The following is an 18,368-nucleotide window of genomic DNA, read 5'->3' as shown; positions in this document are numbered from 1 at the left end:
TTTTAACACGTTGTTGTCGGTTATACAGGAAGGCATTAACCCATCGGATCAGGTGACTATCAACCCCCAGCGCAATGAGTTTGTTTAAGAGAATTTTGTGGTCGATCAAATCGTAGGCCTTTTTAAAATCCAATAATAACCTCTTCGCTCGCATCAGTGGCAAGGAAACAAACATTAAGGAATTCAATTAAGGCGTCAACCGTAGACACACCTTTACAACAACCAAATTGGTTTAGGTTTATCTTATCCTTGACTTGGTGCCAGATCATTTCGCCCACTAGGCTCTCAATTACCTTTGCCATTATAGGAGTTAAAGCTATTGGGCGGAGATCACTTTCGACCAACTTTGGGGGAAACACTTTTGGGATTGGGACAATATTGGCTCGTTTCCATTCTTGGGGAACCCATCCGTTTCTAACACTTGAGTTAGCAATAGCACATAAAGGACCACTAAGAATCTCAGCACCCTCTTTAAACACCCAGGGGGGAAGGTCATCTGGACCAGGGCCTTTTTTACATTTAATTTGATTAAGTTTAATCCTGACAGTTTCCAGCTCTATGATAAGGTGACTAGGGATTTCATCAATATCTAATAGTGGATCTAGGGGAGGGAGGGGGTTAAATTCCGAGGTCAATGAGGTAAAAAATTGATTAATTTTATTTGAAAGCAAGGTATTATTGCCGTTACACAGCAAATTTGACATTCCTACAAGTGCATGATTATCTTTGCATCCTAGATTGAGAAACCTTTTGGTGTGCTTCCACCAGGATCGGGAATCCGAATTCAAGAGCTTAGCTACATTTTTTTGGTAAAAAGATTTACGTAGGGATTTTGACATCCGGTTAACTTTTGTTTCTCAGTGAGCGGAACTCAATAAGATTTCCTTCCTTAAAAGCAATTTGACGTTTACGAATAAGATTCTTATATTTGGAAGTAACCCAGGGTTTATCCATCACATACTGTGTTAAGGGAACAAGGGGAAAATGATGGTTATATAAAGATTGTAACTTATCATTAAAAAAACTTAAATTGACTATAACAATCATTTAACTTATACATATCATGCCATCTAATACTACAAATGTCCTCAAAAAACAAAAGTTTATTGTTCTGTTTAAACAACCTCTTAAAACTCTTGTTAGTGTAGTAGTGATCAAGTTTCACATTTGCGACCGGCTTGCAGATAACTACCCTATGGTCCGAAAGGCCAAGAGGAGGCTCGGTGATAGGGGCCAAATAAAACTCTCCCAATGACGTATAAAACAAATCGAGAATCGCTTCCTTTCTTGTGGGTATTTTAACTAGTTGCTTTAGCGGGAACTTTACCAATTTATAGTCCTTCATGCGGTTAAAATCACCAGTAATCACGATGCCGGTTTCCGGGTGCTTTGAGCACACATACATACATTAGCCAATTAAAGTTTAAACATTCAATGACGTCACAAAAGTGTTGAGTGAACCTCGCGTCGATGCGACTGATACCAACATAAGGACTCATCATAGTTAAGCGTATACAAGTTTTTATTTCATGGGATTTCCTAAATTCGATAAAATAAAATCTAAATTATGGCAAATAAATGGAGTGGAGCGGTTTTTTATTTAGCTTTTCTTACCCTAATGGTCTACGTTAACTGTATTTCAAGTGAAATAGTTGGAGCACATGTTTATTGGAAACAAATAGCCAACAAAAAGGTATAGTTAATAACGTTTATTTTTACATCTTTTATATATCAAGTTAAATAATAATTTGATAAGAAAGCACATTCAGCTTCCTATCGATTTTATGTTTCTATAAATTAAACCGTGTTAGTGTATAAAGTGAAAGAATGCTCTCTTTCAACAACAGGTAAAAGTAATGTATCGTTTACAATGGGAAGGTGGAAGTACGACACAAGATTATTCAGGAAAGGGAACTAAACGTGAAGAAGGCGATATATATGTGTGTGATTTTAAAACATCGAAACAAATAGCTGTGTTGCAGTTTCAAAACCTCAAGTACAATCCATACAGAGAATGGACGGTGGGACAAGGAGCCACCAAGGTTTCACTCAAGAAATTGGAATTCCATTTTTAGTAAGTTACAATTATTTCAATCACAAAATCGTTTAAACTGTTAAAGATATTGCACATTAACAATGGTTCACCATGCGAAACTTCTCAAATTAAATAGCATTTGATTCTATGTTCACTGGGTCATAACATTCTAATTTGTAAAACTAAACGTGATAAACATGATTACATTAATTAATGATAGCCTCTTAAACTGGTGGGTGAATTGGTTCTAATTTCTCAATCTATTTTAGTATCTATTAGCCATCAATAGTTTGTTTTCATCTTGGTTTAAACAATAACTCATCATTTTGTTTAGGCTCCTAAATACTAAATATATTAACATGGGAATTAGAAGCTTTTAATTCTATCATAATCAAATTACAATAACAGTGATAACTGGCTTTTGTTCAAAGCCCGTGACGAGTTGTGTCATTACCTGCTAATTATTAGATACTTCCGAAATATAACAATACAGTATTACACTTGTACGCTGAATTGAACAACTAAAATTAAAGTAGACACCGTTATAGTTAAAACACCTGTCAGTACTGATCGTAATATAATTATAATTTAGTAATAATTTATTTGGAAGCTACACTTTTGAAACAGTAGCACACTAAGCATATTATATTTAACACCAATAGCCCTACAATAATTATAATTGGCCAATGTTAGATACATCTTCTGGGATAGAAACAATACAATGAGGTATAGGAAATGTAGCATCAAAATCAATGATTTTAGTTAAGATGCTTTATTGGACCAAGGAAGAGTGAAATGACATTTAATTTCACTCTTCCCTGATTAGACATCTGTCTGTTAAGATGCTTTATTAGACCAGGGAAGAGTGAGATGACACTTAATTTCACTCTTCCCTGATTAGACATCTGTCTGTTAAGATGCTTTATTAGACCAGGGAAGAGTGAGATTACACTTAATTTCACTCTTTCCTGATTACACTCTTCCCTGATTAGACATCTGTCTGTCTATGAACGTATTTTATTTTTTAGTTTAGCGGAAAGGTGCATGAGTCCATTCAAGAGATTGAAGGAGCCACAAATGTCTAAATGGGCAGTCTATATATCCGGCAATGTTACATCTTCATCTGGTGATCATTCACCAGTGTCTTACATGAACCCAGTTGTACCTTTCCGCCCAAGCTGCCATCGATACATTGATATACCAAGTACGTGTTGTACATTTTGATTTATATCTTAATTATGACATATGAATGATCGAATTGTTAAAACACAAACTGTAATGTAGGCCAACGTTTTACCAGAGAAGAGTGAAATTGACACATTAAAATGAAATACTTATCTGATAGAAAAATGCACAAAATCATGAACCAACAACCACTTGTTAGTTAAGCCTCTACTATACTAATTATTTATTTTTTTTTATCTTTGTTAATTTTGTGTTTTTATAGTTTATTTTGTTTTTACTGTTTGTTTGAGGGTCCCTAATGATCAGCTGATGCTGGATGGACCACCCTCATAAAATATTGTTGAAATAAAAAAAAAAAAAAAAAATTGAGTAAAAGATTCATGATAAAGTTTCCGGAATCTCACAGCATGCCTTAACTGCAGGTTATTTCTAGTTATCATTGTATCATTGTCTTGTGATTTTTAAACTAAAATGCATTATTTCAATCATTATTATTAGTTCATGACGATGATCATGACACTGAATGTCGTTGGCCTTCTCTAACACACGGGGAATGCGTTCCTAGCAATGATATGTTTGCGAATGTCCTGCCGTCGTGTGAACCTCCAAGAGGTGTAACATTGGTAAGCGAAAGGAAATTAATAAAAATAGTTCTAATAAACTATATGTCTAGGCCTACTGAAATTGAAATATCAATCAAATGTTATTGTTAACCTTAGTTTCTTAACATTGAGATTGAGACAAACATATCAGGTCTGATGATGATCTATTTTAGACAAACCTAAAAAAAGACTGACCAAGACCAAGATGATCAATCAATATTATGAATTACTAACAGACCAAAACTGGGCCAACATAATTATATACCTGTCGATTTTCTGCCTCAGTTTTTAAGTGTCCTAGTACGTCGCCTAAAGCCTTTAATAATATATTTTACAGAAAAAATGTAAACTGAAGTTTGATGGAACAAATAAAGGAAGTCATCAACTAACCGTTATGATAGAAGCAAGAAAAGAAGGACAATTTCAAAGTAAAGTTCCAGTACAATTCAGGGTTGAAATAATACCAACTAAAAAATCACATTGTTCCTCAGAACCATCATTTAATGTACTCAAAGGAGATTGCAAATATAATCGCCAAAGCGGACATCCACTTACAGAAAGTTTTACCATGGAAGCGGTCAGAGGTCAAAGGTAACACTATCATTAATAGTAGGAGGTAATACTCTAGACTCACTGATGGATACACCTCTTAATTTAATATCCATCCATGCATCTCATTTTTCATTACGTGTCAAATGTATTTATGTAGTAAACAATTCCACCCTCCCCCACCTCCCTGGGTGGAGGAGGTGAGTGGGATTCCTCCTACACAAACAAACCACTAAAATAAAATGTGTATAAAGCATGGACTTACCCAGTTTGTTTGTTTCGAATGACAACAGCCAGTCCCGGATCTTTTAAACGATCGCTGCAGTCATAAAAATGTCTTCATTCATGCTGGGTGAACGAGTCATATTCGAGTCAATGTGAGCACTACTGTGCAGTTAGAATATAGCCTTGTTCCGGCTTGATTCCGATGCATTAGGCCTAGGCCCGGCACATTCAAATTAAGTAACACACTGACGACAGCAGTTCATAGCCGGTAGATTCATGTCTGTTTCAAAACAACAAATGGCCTTATTAAAGTGGCCTGCAACTGCAAGGTGTGTCCGATATCCACTTCAAGCATTATGTCTACACCGTTTAAAATTACCGCCAACTAAATGAATAGAGCTGATGTGCTTGGGCATGTGGTGTTGACTGCATGGCCATCGATCTATTATAGATGGCGTACGCGCAATTATTTTTCCGACCACTGGGCTTCCAATACAAAAACAATTATGAAAGACCTAGCCCGAGGTATTTACCTCCATGCCTAGCCTTTTCTCTCTCCTTGTGTTATGTTATGACGGAAAAGTAACACGTCTATTGAATATCATACAAAAATGAATCGTTAACATTTAAGCTGCGAAACACCATTATTTTTTGTTTTCATTTTTACATAAGATTCATTGATGTTGCCGCCTCATGGTGTGTGGTGTGCTGTTAACCCCAAATAAATCAGCTCGCATAGCTTTGACTTCTTTACCTTGCTTCAACTTTACATTCCGACCAGCATGGGATTCGAACCCACGACATTTGTGTTACTAGTTTCAGAACATTTAGTTTCAGAACATTTATTTCTCTTCTCTTTTCTATTAACAGTGTTTGTAAAAAAACAATTTTAAATAAGAGAGGCGAACCCCAGAAAGTGTAAACTTGTGGTGGGCTGCCAAAAAATAAAAAATATCAAAAAAACATAAAAAAAACCAAAGTAAACAAAAAAAACCGATTGAAAATATCAATGAAATTTGAATTAATATTATTTAGGATTCAGTGATTATATGTGGATAATAGATGCCTTTTTAGCTTAGTAGGCCTACTACGTAAAGAATAGACTATTGCCAGCTGTTCAGTTGTCTACTTTGTGGAGTAACGGACAATGCTTGAATACTCTAGCTGTGGTTCGAATCTCTACGGATTTGTTTATGTACTTTTTGTTAATGGAAAATTGTTCCCTATTCACCATAGACAAATCTCAACTAAATTTTGATTTTAATCTTAACATTATATCAGTGGGTAGACTTGTCCCAAATCTGTATTCATTGTCTTTTTTATTCATTTTTATTATACGTATGAAACGCCATATGTGCAAATATATTTATCTTTTTACTAATATTAAGACAAAACTCCGTCTGGAACCCAGACTAATCAGTTGGATATCGTTACGGTTTTTTCCAGCCTAATAGAAGTAGAATCAATCATGCCAACGGGAATGACGCTTAGACAAAGAAACACAGTGAATGGATATGGCCAACATGTTTACGAACTAGAATTTACATGGCCAGGAAGATATGTTACTCCTGGTACTCATCCAGTATGTTTTGTCAGCACTAGGAGTGATGGGTACGGTTCATTATATTTACTATGAGAGATGGGTGGGTTTTTAATCAATGTCTACTGGTTTAGATGTCAGTACTAGAATGATCGAATAATTACTCAAGAATAGATCTAATAAATACTGTATATTTCAAATGGTTTTTTTTAGGTTTATGAGTCGGCAACAATGTATCGACTTTAAAATATACTGTAAGTACAAACGTGATTTTGGTATTTTTTCCACTTCTGGTTTCAATCGAATTGTATTCAGCGAACGGCGCCCCGTAATAATAAGTAAAGATTTGCTGTGAATAGAAGAGTGGGTAGGCCCTATTACTATGTTATATGTATTGTATTGTTAATGTATTATATACCGTATTGTTAATGTATTATATACCGTATTGTTAATGTATGTTTTATACAGTATTGTTAATGTATTATATACCGTATTGTTAATGTATTATATACCGTATTGTTAATGTATTATATATCGTATTGTTAATGTATGTTATATACCGTATTGTTAATGTATTATATACCGTATTGGTAATGTATTATATACCGTATTGTTAATGTATTATATACCGTATTGTTAATGTATTATATACCGTATTGTTAATGTATTATATACCGTATTATTAATGTATGTTATATACCGTATTGTTAATGTATTATATACCGTATTGTTAATGTATTATATACCGTATTGTTAATGTATTATATACCGTATTGTTAACGTATGTTATATTCCATATTGCAATTTTCAGCCGGCGATGTAACTGTTCACATAGTATCCCCAACAAAAGAAAACAATTTCAAAATGAAAGTGGATTTTAACTTCGAGGTAAGTTTGACTTGTATGTTACGAGTATTATACTAATGTAGGCCTACACATTATTGAATCAACATATGGTATTAACATATATTTTGTAATTTCGTTGCAGGTGAAATTGCCATCAGCGACAGGTAAAATGATGCTTGTTATAGGTGAAACCAATAAAAAACAGTTTCGTTCAACACTCCAAAAAATGTATCCACTTATTGGTATGGAGAAATATGATAAGCTAGATAAAAAAATGTTTAAAGTTTATGATTTAGGGAAAGAGAGTACTCCGGTAGTGGTAGACTCTAATGATAAAAATAGTATAACATTAGACTTGCATAAATTCCTTGCGAAAAGAGTATCAAAAAAGAGTAGGTTCATTGTTATGCATCATTTTAAAGATCCCATCTCTATGATGAAGTACCCTCCTTGTTCAGCCATTAGTGATCTTGGTGATGCTGTTATTAATGTGTGTATATTTGATGGTAAATCTACAGCATGTGTACCTCCGTACTGAAGAATCATTCGTGTAGTAGAACCTGCGACGGTACTGTAAACATTGTGGTTCTCAAAAATAGTATGGGTTGGGTACCGTCGGACAGAGTAGCCTATTTCTTAATCGTATTTAGCCATTTAAATTAAAAATTAGACCTAGACATTAGACTTTTTACATTAAATACTGTACAGTAAATATACAAGTATGTCTATATAAATTAATCTAGTGATACCTTTTTGTGGCATATAATAATAAAATCATTTGGAATGTGAATACTGTAGGCATATTGCTCTACTGAAGCACGTATTTCTCCATGATTGAGGTAATAGTCTATATTACTAATATCCAATAAAATTATATCTGAATACATATTAGAATGAATTAAACATAGAGTTCATAGATATTTCAGAGGAAACAGGGCGCTTGGTATTTGTACTGTGTTTCAAGATTTCCTTCACGCTATTTGCTGTTCTGACACATTACTACACTCCTGTATATTGATAGACGGGTTATAAATGTGCGTCCAGACTGCCCATGCTGGTTGCTGTTCTGACACATTACTACACTCCTGTATATTGATAGACGGGTTATAAATGTGCGTCCAGACTGCCCATGCTGGTTCCTGTTCTGACCCATTACTACACTCCTGTACATTGATAGACGGGTTATAAATGCGTGTCCAGACTGCCCATGCTGGTTCCTGTTCTGACCCATTACTACACTCCTGTACATTGATAGACAGGTTATAAATGTGCGTCCAGACTGCCCATGCTGGTTCCTGTTCTGACCCATTACTACACTCCTGTACATTGATAGACGGGTTATAAATGTGCGTCCAGACTGCCCAAGCTGGTTCCTGTTCTGACCCATTACTACACTCCTGTACATTGATAGACGGGTTATAAATGTGCGTCCAGACTGCCCATGCTGGTTGCTGTTCTGACACATTACTACACTCCTGTATATTGATAGACAGGTTATAAATGTGCGTCCAGACTGCCCATGCTGGTTCCTGTTCTGACCCATTACTACACTCCTGTACATTGATAGACGGGTTATAAATGCGTGTCCAGACGGTCCATTCCGGATGGCACTTGCTCAGCCATCAATAATGCGTGTCCACATTATCCCTGGTTGCTAACAGGTGACTTGATATTACTTCGTTTCATTGACTCGTAAGATACAGCAACCTTTGCACAAACGACGCTACAAACCAATGACGTCAGCCCTATAATCAGTATCACCAGATACGGTACCATACGTCCATGGTCAGAATTTATAGCTTGAAAAATGCATAAAATAATACCAACAGAAACCAGTGCACTAGAAATCAAAATCCAAATCGGCGCAAATGCATACCTTGGGGCATTTCTGGTAACAGTAACACTGACCATGGTTACACGATTACATGTTATTTATTCAACAAAAAGTAAAATAGATATGACATGTACTCATATAATAAGTAATTATTAATTTTGATAAGGCTTCAAACCCGGTCATGCATTATTATATACCGGTACAAAGTATCTAAAAATGCGTTTTATAAACAATAGTTAATAATTGATGATTACAAAGAATACTTGTTTGTTTGTTCTCTTTGTGGTTTAAACAATTACATCATTTAAAGTTAGTTTATATTATGTTTAATTGTATTTAAAAATTGCGAATAAAATATGTTGAATGCTAAACGAGACGTGCATTTGTATTAAACAATGTTTGTCAACAAAACAAAAGTTGCATGTCACCTACTTATTATATTTGATGAATTCAAAGGGTTTTACTGACAAAATTAATTCTTGGACAGCTGCTTCAGAACACCTGAGTAATAGTTACCAAGGTATTTTAATCACATCACTCCACAATTCCAAGACAAATTTATTTTCTTAAATACAAATATTTATAGTTAGTGTATTAACAAATAATTGATAGGAACAACAGTAGCCCATTCTTCTTCACAAAGGATCGAGCTATCACATATATTTGATAATCATTTTGAGATCCAATGCTCTTCTGATATTTACTTTGTATAGGATTATTCTTCAATTCTTTGTTGTTGTATAAGTTCTTTGTATATTCCTTTTTTCTTTAGAAGCTCATCATGATTTCCCATCTAAAAAGAATCATAAACGATTATTAGATTATAAATGATTTTAAGCATTAATCTAATAATTAAATCAATACATAACATGCTGTACAGTAGAAAAAAATGATATTTTATTTTAATATATTTCAAATTTTTGAATACGTATTTGTACAGATACTTAGTTGATTTGTAACATAGCTTACCTCTTTGATTATTCCATTAACTAAGACAGCAATGACATCAGCTTTACGTATGGTACTTAACCGATGAGCTATGACAAGAACTGTACGACCTATAAAGCCAATAATCATTCAAGTCATTGCTTTACGTATGGTACTTAACCGATGAGCTATGACAAGAACTGTACGACCTATAAAGCCAATAATCATTCAAGTCATTGCTTTACGTATGGTACTTAACCGATGGGCTATGACAAGAACTGTACGACCTATAAAGCCAATAATCATTCAAGTCATTGCTTTACGTATGGTACTTAACCGATGAGCTATGACAAGAACTGTACGACCTATAAAGCCAACAATCATTCAAATCATTGCTTTACGTATGGTGCTTAACCGATGAGCTATGACAAGAACTGTACGACCTATAAAGCCAATAATCATTCAAGTCATTGCTTTACGTATGGTGCTTAACCGATGAGCTATGACAAGAACTGTACGACCTATAAAGCCAACAAACATTTAAATCATTCATATCATCATTCAAGACAGCAATGACATCAGCTTTACGTATGGTGCTTAACCGATGAGCTATGACAAGAACTGTACGACCTGTAATGCCAATAATCATTCAAGTCATTGCTTTACGTATGGTACTTAACCGATGAGCTATGACAAGAACTGTACGACCTATAAAGCCAACAAACATTTAAGCAATGACATCAGCTTTACGTATGGTACTTAACCGATGAGCTATGACAAGAACTGTACGACCTATAAAGCCAATAATCATTCAAGTCATTGCTTTACGTATGGTACTTAACCGATGAGCTATGACAAGAACTGTACGACCTATAAAGCCAACAAACATTTAAGCAATGACATCAGCTTTACGTATGGTACTTAACCGATGAGCTATGACAAGAACTGTACGACCTATAAAGCCAATAATCATTCAAGTCATTGCTTTACGTATGGTACTTAACCGATGAGCTATGACAAGAACTGTACGACCTGTAATGCCAATAATCATTCAAGTCATTGCTTTACGTATGGTACTTAACCGATGAGCTATGACAAGAACTGTACGACCTATAAAGCCAATAATCATTCAAGTCATTGCTTTACGTATCGTACTTAACCGATGAGCTATGACAAGAACTGTACGACCTATAAAGCCAATAATCATTCAAGTCATTGCTTTACGTATCGTACTTAACCGATGAGCTATGACAAGAACTGTACGACCTATAAAGCCAATAATCATTCAAGTCATTGCTTTACGTATCGTACTTAACCGATGAGCTATGACAAGAACTGTACGACCTATAAAGCCAATAATCATTCAAGTCATTGCTTTACGTATCGTACTTAACCGATGAGCTATGACAAGAACTGTACGACCTATAAAGCCAACAATCATTCAAGTCATTGCTTTACGTATGGTACTTAACCGATGAGCTATGACAAGAACTGTACGACCTATAAAGCCAATAATCATTCAAGTCATTGCTTTACGTATCGTACTTAACCGATGAGCTATGACAAGAACTGTACGACCTATAAAGCCAATAATCATTCAAGTCATTGCTTTACGTATCGTACTTAACCGATGAGCTATGACAAGAACTGTACGACCTATAAAGCCAATAATCATTCAAGTCATTGCTTTACGTATCGTACTTAACCGATGAGCTATGACAAGAACTGTACGACCTGTAATGCCAACAAACATTTAAGCAATGACATCAGCTTTACGTATGGTACTTAACCGATGAGCTATGACAAGAACTGTACGACCTGTAATGCCAACAAACATTTAAGCAATGACATCAGCTTTACGTATGGTACTTAACCGATGAGCTATGACAAGAACTGTACGACCTATAAAGCCAATAATCATTCAAGTCATTGCTTTACGTATGGTGCTTAACCGATGGGCTATGACAAGAACTGTACGACCTGTAATGCCAATAATCATTCAAGTCATTGCTTTACGTATGGTGCTTAACCGATGGGCTATGACAAGAACTGTACGACCTATAAAGCCAATAATCATTCAAGTCATTGCTTTACGTATGGTGCTTAACCGATGGGCTATGACAAGAACTGTACGACCTGTAATGCCAATAATCATTCAAGTCATTGCTTTACGTATGGTGCTTAACCGATGGGCTATGACAAGAACTGTACGACCTGTAATGCCAATAATCATTCAAGTCATTGCTTTACGTATGGTGCTTAACCGATGAGCTATGACAAGAACTGTACGACCTATAAAGCCAACAAACATTTAAGCAATGACATCAGCTTTACGTATGGTACTTAACCGATGGGCTATGACAAGAACTGTACGACCTATAAAGCCAATAATCATTCAAATCATTGCTTTACGTATGGTACTTAACCGATGAGCTATGACAAGAACTGTACGACCTATAAAGCCAATAATCATTCAAGTCATTGCTTTACGTATGGTGCTTAACCGATGAGCTATGACAAGAACTGTACGACCTATAAAGCCAATAATCATTCAAGTCATTGCTTTACGTATGGTACTTAACCGATGGGCTATGACAAGAACTGTACGACCTATAAAGCCAATAATCATTCAAATCATTGCTTTACGTATGGTACTTAACCGATGGGCTATGACAAGAACTGTACGACCTGTAATGCCAATAATCATTCAAGTCATTGCTCTTGTAAAAACATTACTTTTAATTGTAATTATACAAAGACAATTATTGACGATCAGTAAAAATACCTTTTGAAACCCGATCCAATGCGTCCTGTACCAAACGCTCAGACTCTGCATCGAGGGCGCTTGTTGCTTCATCTAATACCAATATACACGGATCTTTTAAAAGTGCTCGGGCTATTGCAATTCTAAAAAACAAAACAAACTCATTTTAAATGAAATATACAGTACAATACTAAATATTTCAACTGTGTCAAAATATGTGTTACCTCTGTTTTTGTCCCCCAGAAACTGTTACACCCCTTTCACCAACAATAGTGTTATATCCTACAGGGAATCTTTCAAAATATACATTACCTCTGTTTTTGTCCCCCAGAAACTGTTACACCCCTTTCACCAACAATAGTGTTATATCCTTCAGGGAATCTTTCTATAAAGTCATGAGCATTTGCAAGAATAGCAGCTTCTATGACCTAGAATACAAATAATATTATATACATTAAAAATACGATAGATACATTAAATATAAACCAAGAATAGCAGTGAGTTTCTATTAGAAGACAAGAGAATAAGTTTCAAATTAATACAATTCTTTATTTCATTATATATTTTGTATTTCTTTCTTTTCATTGAGTAAATTCATCCACTCATTTTCTTTGATCTTTATTATGTACTAAATCATTCTTTCCTTTTCTTGTCTTACCTCTTGATCTGTTGCTTCTGGTTTGCCATACCTGATGTTTTCCATTACACTACTAGCGAACAAAACAGGTTCCTGATAAAAAATAAAAACAATACCAATATTATTATAGTACTCAAAAGTGTACATTAATGCATGCAGATAATATAATCTTGAAGGTAATTGCATGAAATAAATACTTTTTAAGAATGATATACCTGATTTATAAATCCAATTGCTCTGCCTCTAAGCCAGGTGGGATCAAACGTCTTTATATCATAACCATCGATAGTAATTGTTCCGTTATCCACATCATAAAATCTTTCAAGCAACGATGCTATTGTTGATTTACCTTCAAAACATATATAACCACTATGTTTATAACAATAAAATGAATCATATATTGCAATTATTAAATAATTGCAATATATTATTACAGCTACAATCCATTACATGTCGTGAAGTGGTTTCCCGAATGATCGTAAAATCAAAATGGTAATGGGTATGACCAACTAGCTTTCTTGTCACTAACTAGCCATCCATTCATAGAAGTACTGATGTACCCGAGACATGACTAAGCACAACTTTTAGTTGAAAGAAGATAGAAACATTATGTACATAACTTCACTGGGCTCAATTTTCATTATGAAAAAAATGAAAGACAAGTTGCCCTACCTCCTCCTGAAGGACCACACAAGGCAATAACTTCACCTGGTTTAATTTTCAAATCAAGATGTGATAATATTTCCTGAAAAACAAACAATTTCAATATTGAAATAACCAAAACCAATTAAGATTTTTCACATGAAATAAATAAAAAATGTTAAATGAAATATTTAATTTGAAATGAATATGTTCCTACCTGGTCTGGTCGTGTTGGATACCTAAAGCTAATGTCTCTGAATTCAATTTCTCCTCTTAAGCTATGATAAGCGATCTTCTTTCCTCCAGTAATAGGTATTGATGGTGTGTGAAGTATGTACTAAAATATACAAGATTGAACACAAATAATGCAAATAATTAACATATAAATTGTACAATCTATTATTGTGTGGTTTCTAGATAAAACTATTGCTGTGCCAAGTAAACTGCAATCGACAATGAAAAGAAAACCATCTAATAATTACTTAAACTGTTACCTCAAAAACTCTTGTTCCAGCACTAATACCACGAACTGCTTGACCAAATAGAATCGACATGCTAGCCATTGACCGCTGCACTGTTTGAGAGGCTACAAGAAATGACATGAGGTCACCTGGCTCCAGCTTCTTATTGGCCATTAGAAATCCTCCACAGTAAAGCACACCAAGAACAACCCCTGATAAATAACAAATGTTGCGAGTAGTGAACAATATACAAACAATGGTTGTTCAACTGATTGTTTAAAAATTAAAGGATAAAATGAAAATAAAATGAAAATGATATACTTAAATCATTCATGCTCTAGTACTATAAGTAGTCAATTCCAGCAAAACAAATGATTAGCAACTTAACATTTGTCATCTTCACAAACAAAAATCAAACATTTCATGAATTGAAATATTGACCGCAATATTTATAATAAACATTTCAGGGAATCTAAAAATCAAATATTACCATTAAGAACAAAGTTAGTAAGGCCTTGAAAGACACCGATACCAAATCCAAGTTGTTCATTAAGTTTGCTACACTTGTCAACCTCTGTCGCATACAACTGGGCCTCTTTAGTTTCCATGGCGAATGCACGTACAGTACGTACATTACCAAGGGCTTCATCAGCTACTGATGTTGCTATGGCAATCTATAAAAATACATTGCAAAATGTCATCTGGTTCCAGTTTGTAAAAAAAAACTCACCTGATTTACTATTTATTGATTAGTACAACAGTAATTGACCTACCTGCTCTTGTACAGTTTTTGAAAGTTTCCTTAAAACCACCCCAACAATGGCACCGCCAAGCACGAGACACGGCATAACAACAACCATTACACCGGTTAACTGAGGTGAGATCCAATACAATGAAACAACACAACCAACTATCTGTTCAATACATATCATAATTAATAGAGCACAATTACAATATACAATATATTTGCCACCCCTGGTTAAATAATGTCAATAAAAAATATAATAAATAAGTTAAAAAACTACTTAAGATTGAACAATTGTAATATTTTTAAACTACTGTACTAGTGTAACTGCTGAAATATATTATTCCCAATCTTGGTTTACAAGTGCTGTATTAGCTACATTCCTTGGTGCAGTTTGCTTACCTGAGTTGAACTACGAACGCCTTGTGAAATGCATAATTTAAAAGAACTTTTAAAATCCTGAACATCAGCAGTTAACCTGGAGAAATAACAAGATTATGTAAGGCAAGTATTACAGTACTTCAATTTATTTACAGCACAATTACAGCTATTCATTGTAGTAGTATTAGCATCCCTGTACAAAATAATATGATGTCATTAAACAAGTTTCATTAATGAAAAAGAAGCAAATATACCTGTTAATTAATTCTCCTGTTTTGTGTGTATCAAAGAACTCTATGTCTTGTTGGATTAAAGAATTAAATAAGTTTTTCCTCATGTGTGATGCAACATGTTCTCCAATGCTAGACAACAATGTGATGTAGCCAAACGTTGCAAGGGACTGAAGACCATAAGCTGTCAACAGTTTAATTGCTGGTGTGTATATTTCACTCATAAAATTTGCTTCTGTTTCTACGGTGAACTTTGACACAACTTGTATTAGTTCACCCAGTAGTATAGGAATTTGGACATTCACTATTGCAGCACCAATGGCAGTCTATGTTCAGATAAAACATATTGTAATATAATGATAATAAATACTTTATTTTAACACGGAAAAGCTTGTGTCATAAAGATGTTCTTCTACTAGGCCGTGATCAACTCACAGTAATACATTCTCAATTTAAAAATAACAAAAGAGAGAACAAAAATATATAAACAGAAACCATCATCATTTTTCCTTCTGATTCTTTTCATAATTAATTCTATCATTTTTTCATGTTATTTAGTTATTTTTGTTTATGTCATACAAACACTTTTTTTTTCGTGAATTGACAAATATTTTGTTTTGACATTTTATACTTACTATTACTGCCAGTATCAATGAGAAAAGTTCAGGGTATAGCAACTTGAAGAATTCTTGTAAATGAAATCTTGCTTGGGTTGTGTTTTCTTTGGAGTCTCTAGAGACTAGGAGACGAGTACTTCCTTTTGTATTAATTGCACATTCAGCAACATTTAGTTTTAAAGCCCCAAATGCTGACCCCAGGATAAACATCAGACATTTTGGCTGTTTTGTAGCTGATGTCTGCAATCTACTGAACTGTTTTGAACTTCTCAACATACTCGTAAAAAAGAATCTACAGAAATTGTACACACAGGCTTCGTATTTTATAAAATAAGAATACTAGTCTACTGTATTTCTTAACATCAGTTGCTCAATTGGCTTATTCTCAATATAAAAATAGAAATGAATCATTAGATATGGAGGATTAACCTGATGCTGCACCAACACCATACATTATATTATATTTAACAGCATTCAAATACATTCTCTGGCGCGCGGTAGCAGACAAATGAGGAGTGGCCAGAGTGGCGCATCATGTAATTGGGCGTTCCATACCCGGTAGCAGAAATCCAAGTTGGAATTGGAAAAATATTTTGAAATAAAATCATACATTAAAATCCAACAATACGTCCAACAACCCAACTCTATGTAGAATTTATTTAGATTTGTATGTACTTATGTAATCCTTACCTTCGGCTTCGTATGTAACTTCGGATGATGATTTTCATACAGTTAGAATTAAATAAATGTAGACATGGGAATCCTAGGCCCACGACGCTGCGTCTCGAGCCGGTCGATCCATGTGTCAACCACCACTCACCAAGCGATGTATTTTGACAAAATGATAGCCCAGACCTACTACTACTAGGCCTAGGCTTAAATTGGCTTACATTTCTCAACACAATTCTTGAATTAAACAAAAGCCGTCTGGCTGCGTAAACTGAAGGAAACATTATACATTTGCTTAGCTGTAATAAGGCATAGTTTCTAAGCCGAAAGGGCCCCCTTACCAGATTTAAGTTCTAGATACGGCATATCTGTTGGTTGGTCTATGGAGTGCCATTTCTGCATTCTAAAGCAGCTCATGATGCATGTCGTTTTTGATTTGATTTTTTTTATACAATATTCTCTCTTTAGACAATATAAACGACACGCAATCCAATTCATTTTGTTAAACCATGGTTTTTATTTAATGCTTGATAGTAATACCATGGACCTATTATAGGTCCATGGTTATACACATTTCTAAATACATTTATACATACTGGTATTGTAGTATACCAAAAAATCCTAAATCGGATTTATATCGCAAATACTTGTTTGAACTGGTTGCATTGCCTGTGCCAATGCAGCATTTGTGGGTGTATTGTTCTTATCATTAATAATATTGTAGTGCTCTGCTAAAGCGCTATGTTCTTATCATTAATAATATTGTAGTGCTCTGCTAAAGCGCTATGTTCTTATCATTAATAATATTGTAGTGCTCTGCTAAAGCGCTATGTTCTTATCATTAATAATATTGTAGTGCTCTGCTAAAGCGCTATGTTCTTATCATTAATAATATTGTAGTGCTCTGCTAAAGCGCTATGTTCTTATCATTATTAATATGAACTGTTTATAAGTTGTTTTGTGACTGTGTAATTTGGTAGTAGTCACTCTCATACTGTAGGCCTACATTTAAAAGTAACACATCCAAATGCCAACTTTAAGTCAATGGCTACCAGATGTCTCTGTGAGACGGTTATTTGAACCAGTACCAGTACCAGTAGTGCTCTGCTAAAGCGCTATGTTCTTATCATTAATAATATTGTAGTGCTCTGCTAAAGCGCTATGTTCTTATCATTAATAATATTGTAGTGCTCTGCTAAAGCGCTATGTTCTTATCATTAATAATATTGTAGTGCTCTGCTAAAGCGCTATGTTCTTATCATTAATAATATTGTAGTGCTCTGCTAAAGCGCTATGTTCTTATCATTAATAATATCGTAGTGCTCTGCTAAAGCGCTATGTTCTTATCATTAATAATATTGTAGTGCTCTGCTAAAGCGCTATGTTCTTATCATTAATAATATCGTAGTGCTCTGCTAAAGCGCTATGTTCTTATCATTAATAATATTGTAGTGCTCTGCTAAAGCGCTATGTTCTTAT

The 18,368-nt window shown here is 34.5% G+C and overlaps 2 protein-coding genes across 4 annotated transcripts; one reads left to right on the top strand and one right to left on the bottom strand.

Annotated features, from left to right (window-relative positions):
* Positions 1 to 1,508: 1,508 nt before the first annotated feature.
* On the top strand, positions 1,509 to 7,724 carry LOC144851516 (uncharacterized). The gene is made up of 9 exons (XM_078709027.1): positions 1,509 to 1,693; positions 1,848 to 2,074; positions 3,064 to 3,239; positions 3,719 to 3,843; positions 4,160 to 4,413; positions 6,043 to 6,207; positions 6,350 to 6,390; positions 6,948 to 7,024; positions 7,125 to 7,724. Exons 1-9 carry the CDS (start codon positions 1,568 to 1,570, stop codon positions 7,518 to 7,520), a joined length of 1,587 nt encoding a protein of 528 aa, XP_078565153.1. The 5' UTR covers positions 1,509 to 1,567; the 3' UTR covers positions 7,521 to 7,724.
* A 1,583-nt stretch (positions 7,725 to 9,307) lies between these two features.
* LOC144851395 (mitochondrial potassium channel ATP-binding subunit-like) lies at positions 9,308 to 17,257 on the bottom strand. Of its 3 annotated transcripts, XM_078708826.1 has the most exons (15): positions 16,911 to 17,255; positions 16,239 to 16,512; positions 15,628 to 15,929; positions 15,395 to 15,470; positions 15,021 to 15,161; positions 14,738 to 14,921; positions 14,281 to 14,459; positions 14,004 to 14,123; positions 13,817 to 13,889; positions 13,360 to 13,493; positions 13,166 to 13,237; positions 12,820 to 12,935; positions 12,529 to 12,650; positions 9,786 to 9,874; positions 9,308 to 9,609 (listed from the first exon to the last, which is right to left on the bottom strand). In XM_078708826.1, exons 1-15 carry the CDS (start codon positions 17,171 to 17,173, stop codon positions 9,532 to 9,534), a joined length of 2,223 nt encoding a protein of 740 aa, XP_078564952.1. In that variant the 5' UTR covers positions 17,174 to 17,255; the 3' UTR covers positions 9,308 to 9,531. The 3 variants fall into 3 exon arrangements, with proteins under 3 accessions (XP_078564952.1, XP_078564960.1, XP_078564969.1); XM_078708834.1 differs by lacking the exon at positions 14,004 to 14,123 and having other exon boundaries at positions 16,911 to 17,257; XM_078708843.1 differs by lacking the exon at positions 9,786 to 9,874.
* Between the last annotated feature and the right edge of the window lie 1,111 nt (positions 17,258 to 18,368).

The sequence above is a fragment of the Antedon bifida genome, chromosome 1 (genome assembly GCF_963402885.1).
Source record: "Antedon bifida chromosome 1, ecAntBifi1.1, whole genome shotgun sequence".
Taxonomy (NCBI): Eukaryota; Metazoa; Echinodermata; class Crinoidea; order Comatulida; family Antedonidae; genus Antedon; species Antedon bifida.
The sequence above is the reverse complement of the archived record's forward strand: the minus strand, read 5'-3'. Positions and strand labels throughout refer to the sequence as shown.

Bases quoted from the DNA above. Each gene is read 5' to 3' on its own strand.
- LOC144851516 (XM_078709027.1), top strand. From the start codon at position 1,568: ATGGCAAATAAATGGAGTGGAGCGGTTTTTTATTTAGCTTTTCTTACC. The intron at 3,844-4,159 runs GTAAGCGAAAGG...TATATTTTACAG, and splicing joins CTCCAAGAGGTGTAACATTG to AAAAAATGTAAACTGAAGTT. The intron at 6,208-6,349 runs GTACGGTTCATT...GGTTTTTTTTAG, and splicing joins GTCAGCACTAGGAGTGATGG to GTTTATGAGTCGGCAACAAT.
- LOC144851395 (XM_078708826.1), bottom strand. From the start codon at position 17,173: ATGTTTCCTTCAGTTTACGCAGCCAGACGGCTTTTGTTTAATTCAAGA. The intron at 9,875-12,528 runs GTATTTTTACTG...TTGGCTTTATAG, and splicing joins ATTGGATCGGGTTTCAAAAG to GTCGTACAGTTCTTGTCATA. The intron at 9,610-9,785 runs GTAAGCTATGTT...GATTCTTTTTAG, and splicing joins TTAATGGAATAATCAAAGAG to ATGGGAAATCATGATGAGCT.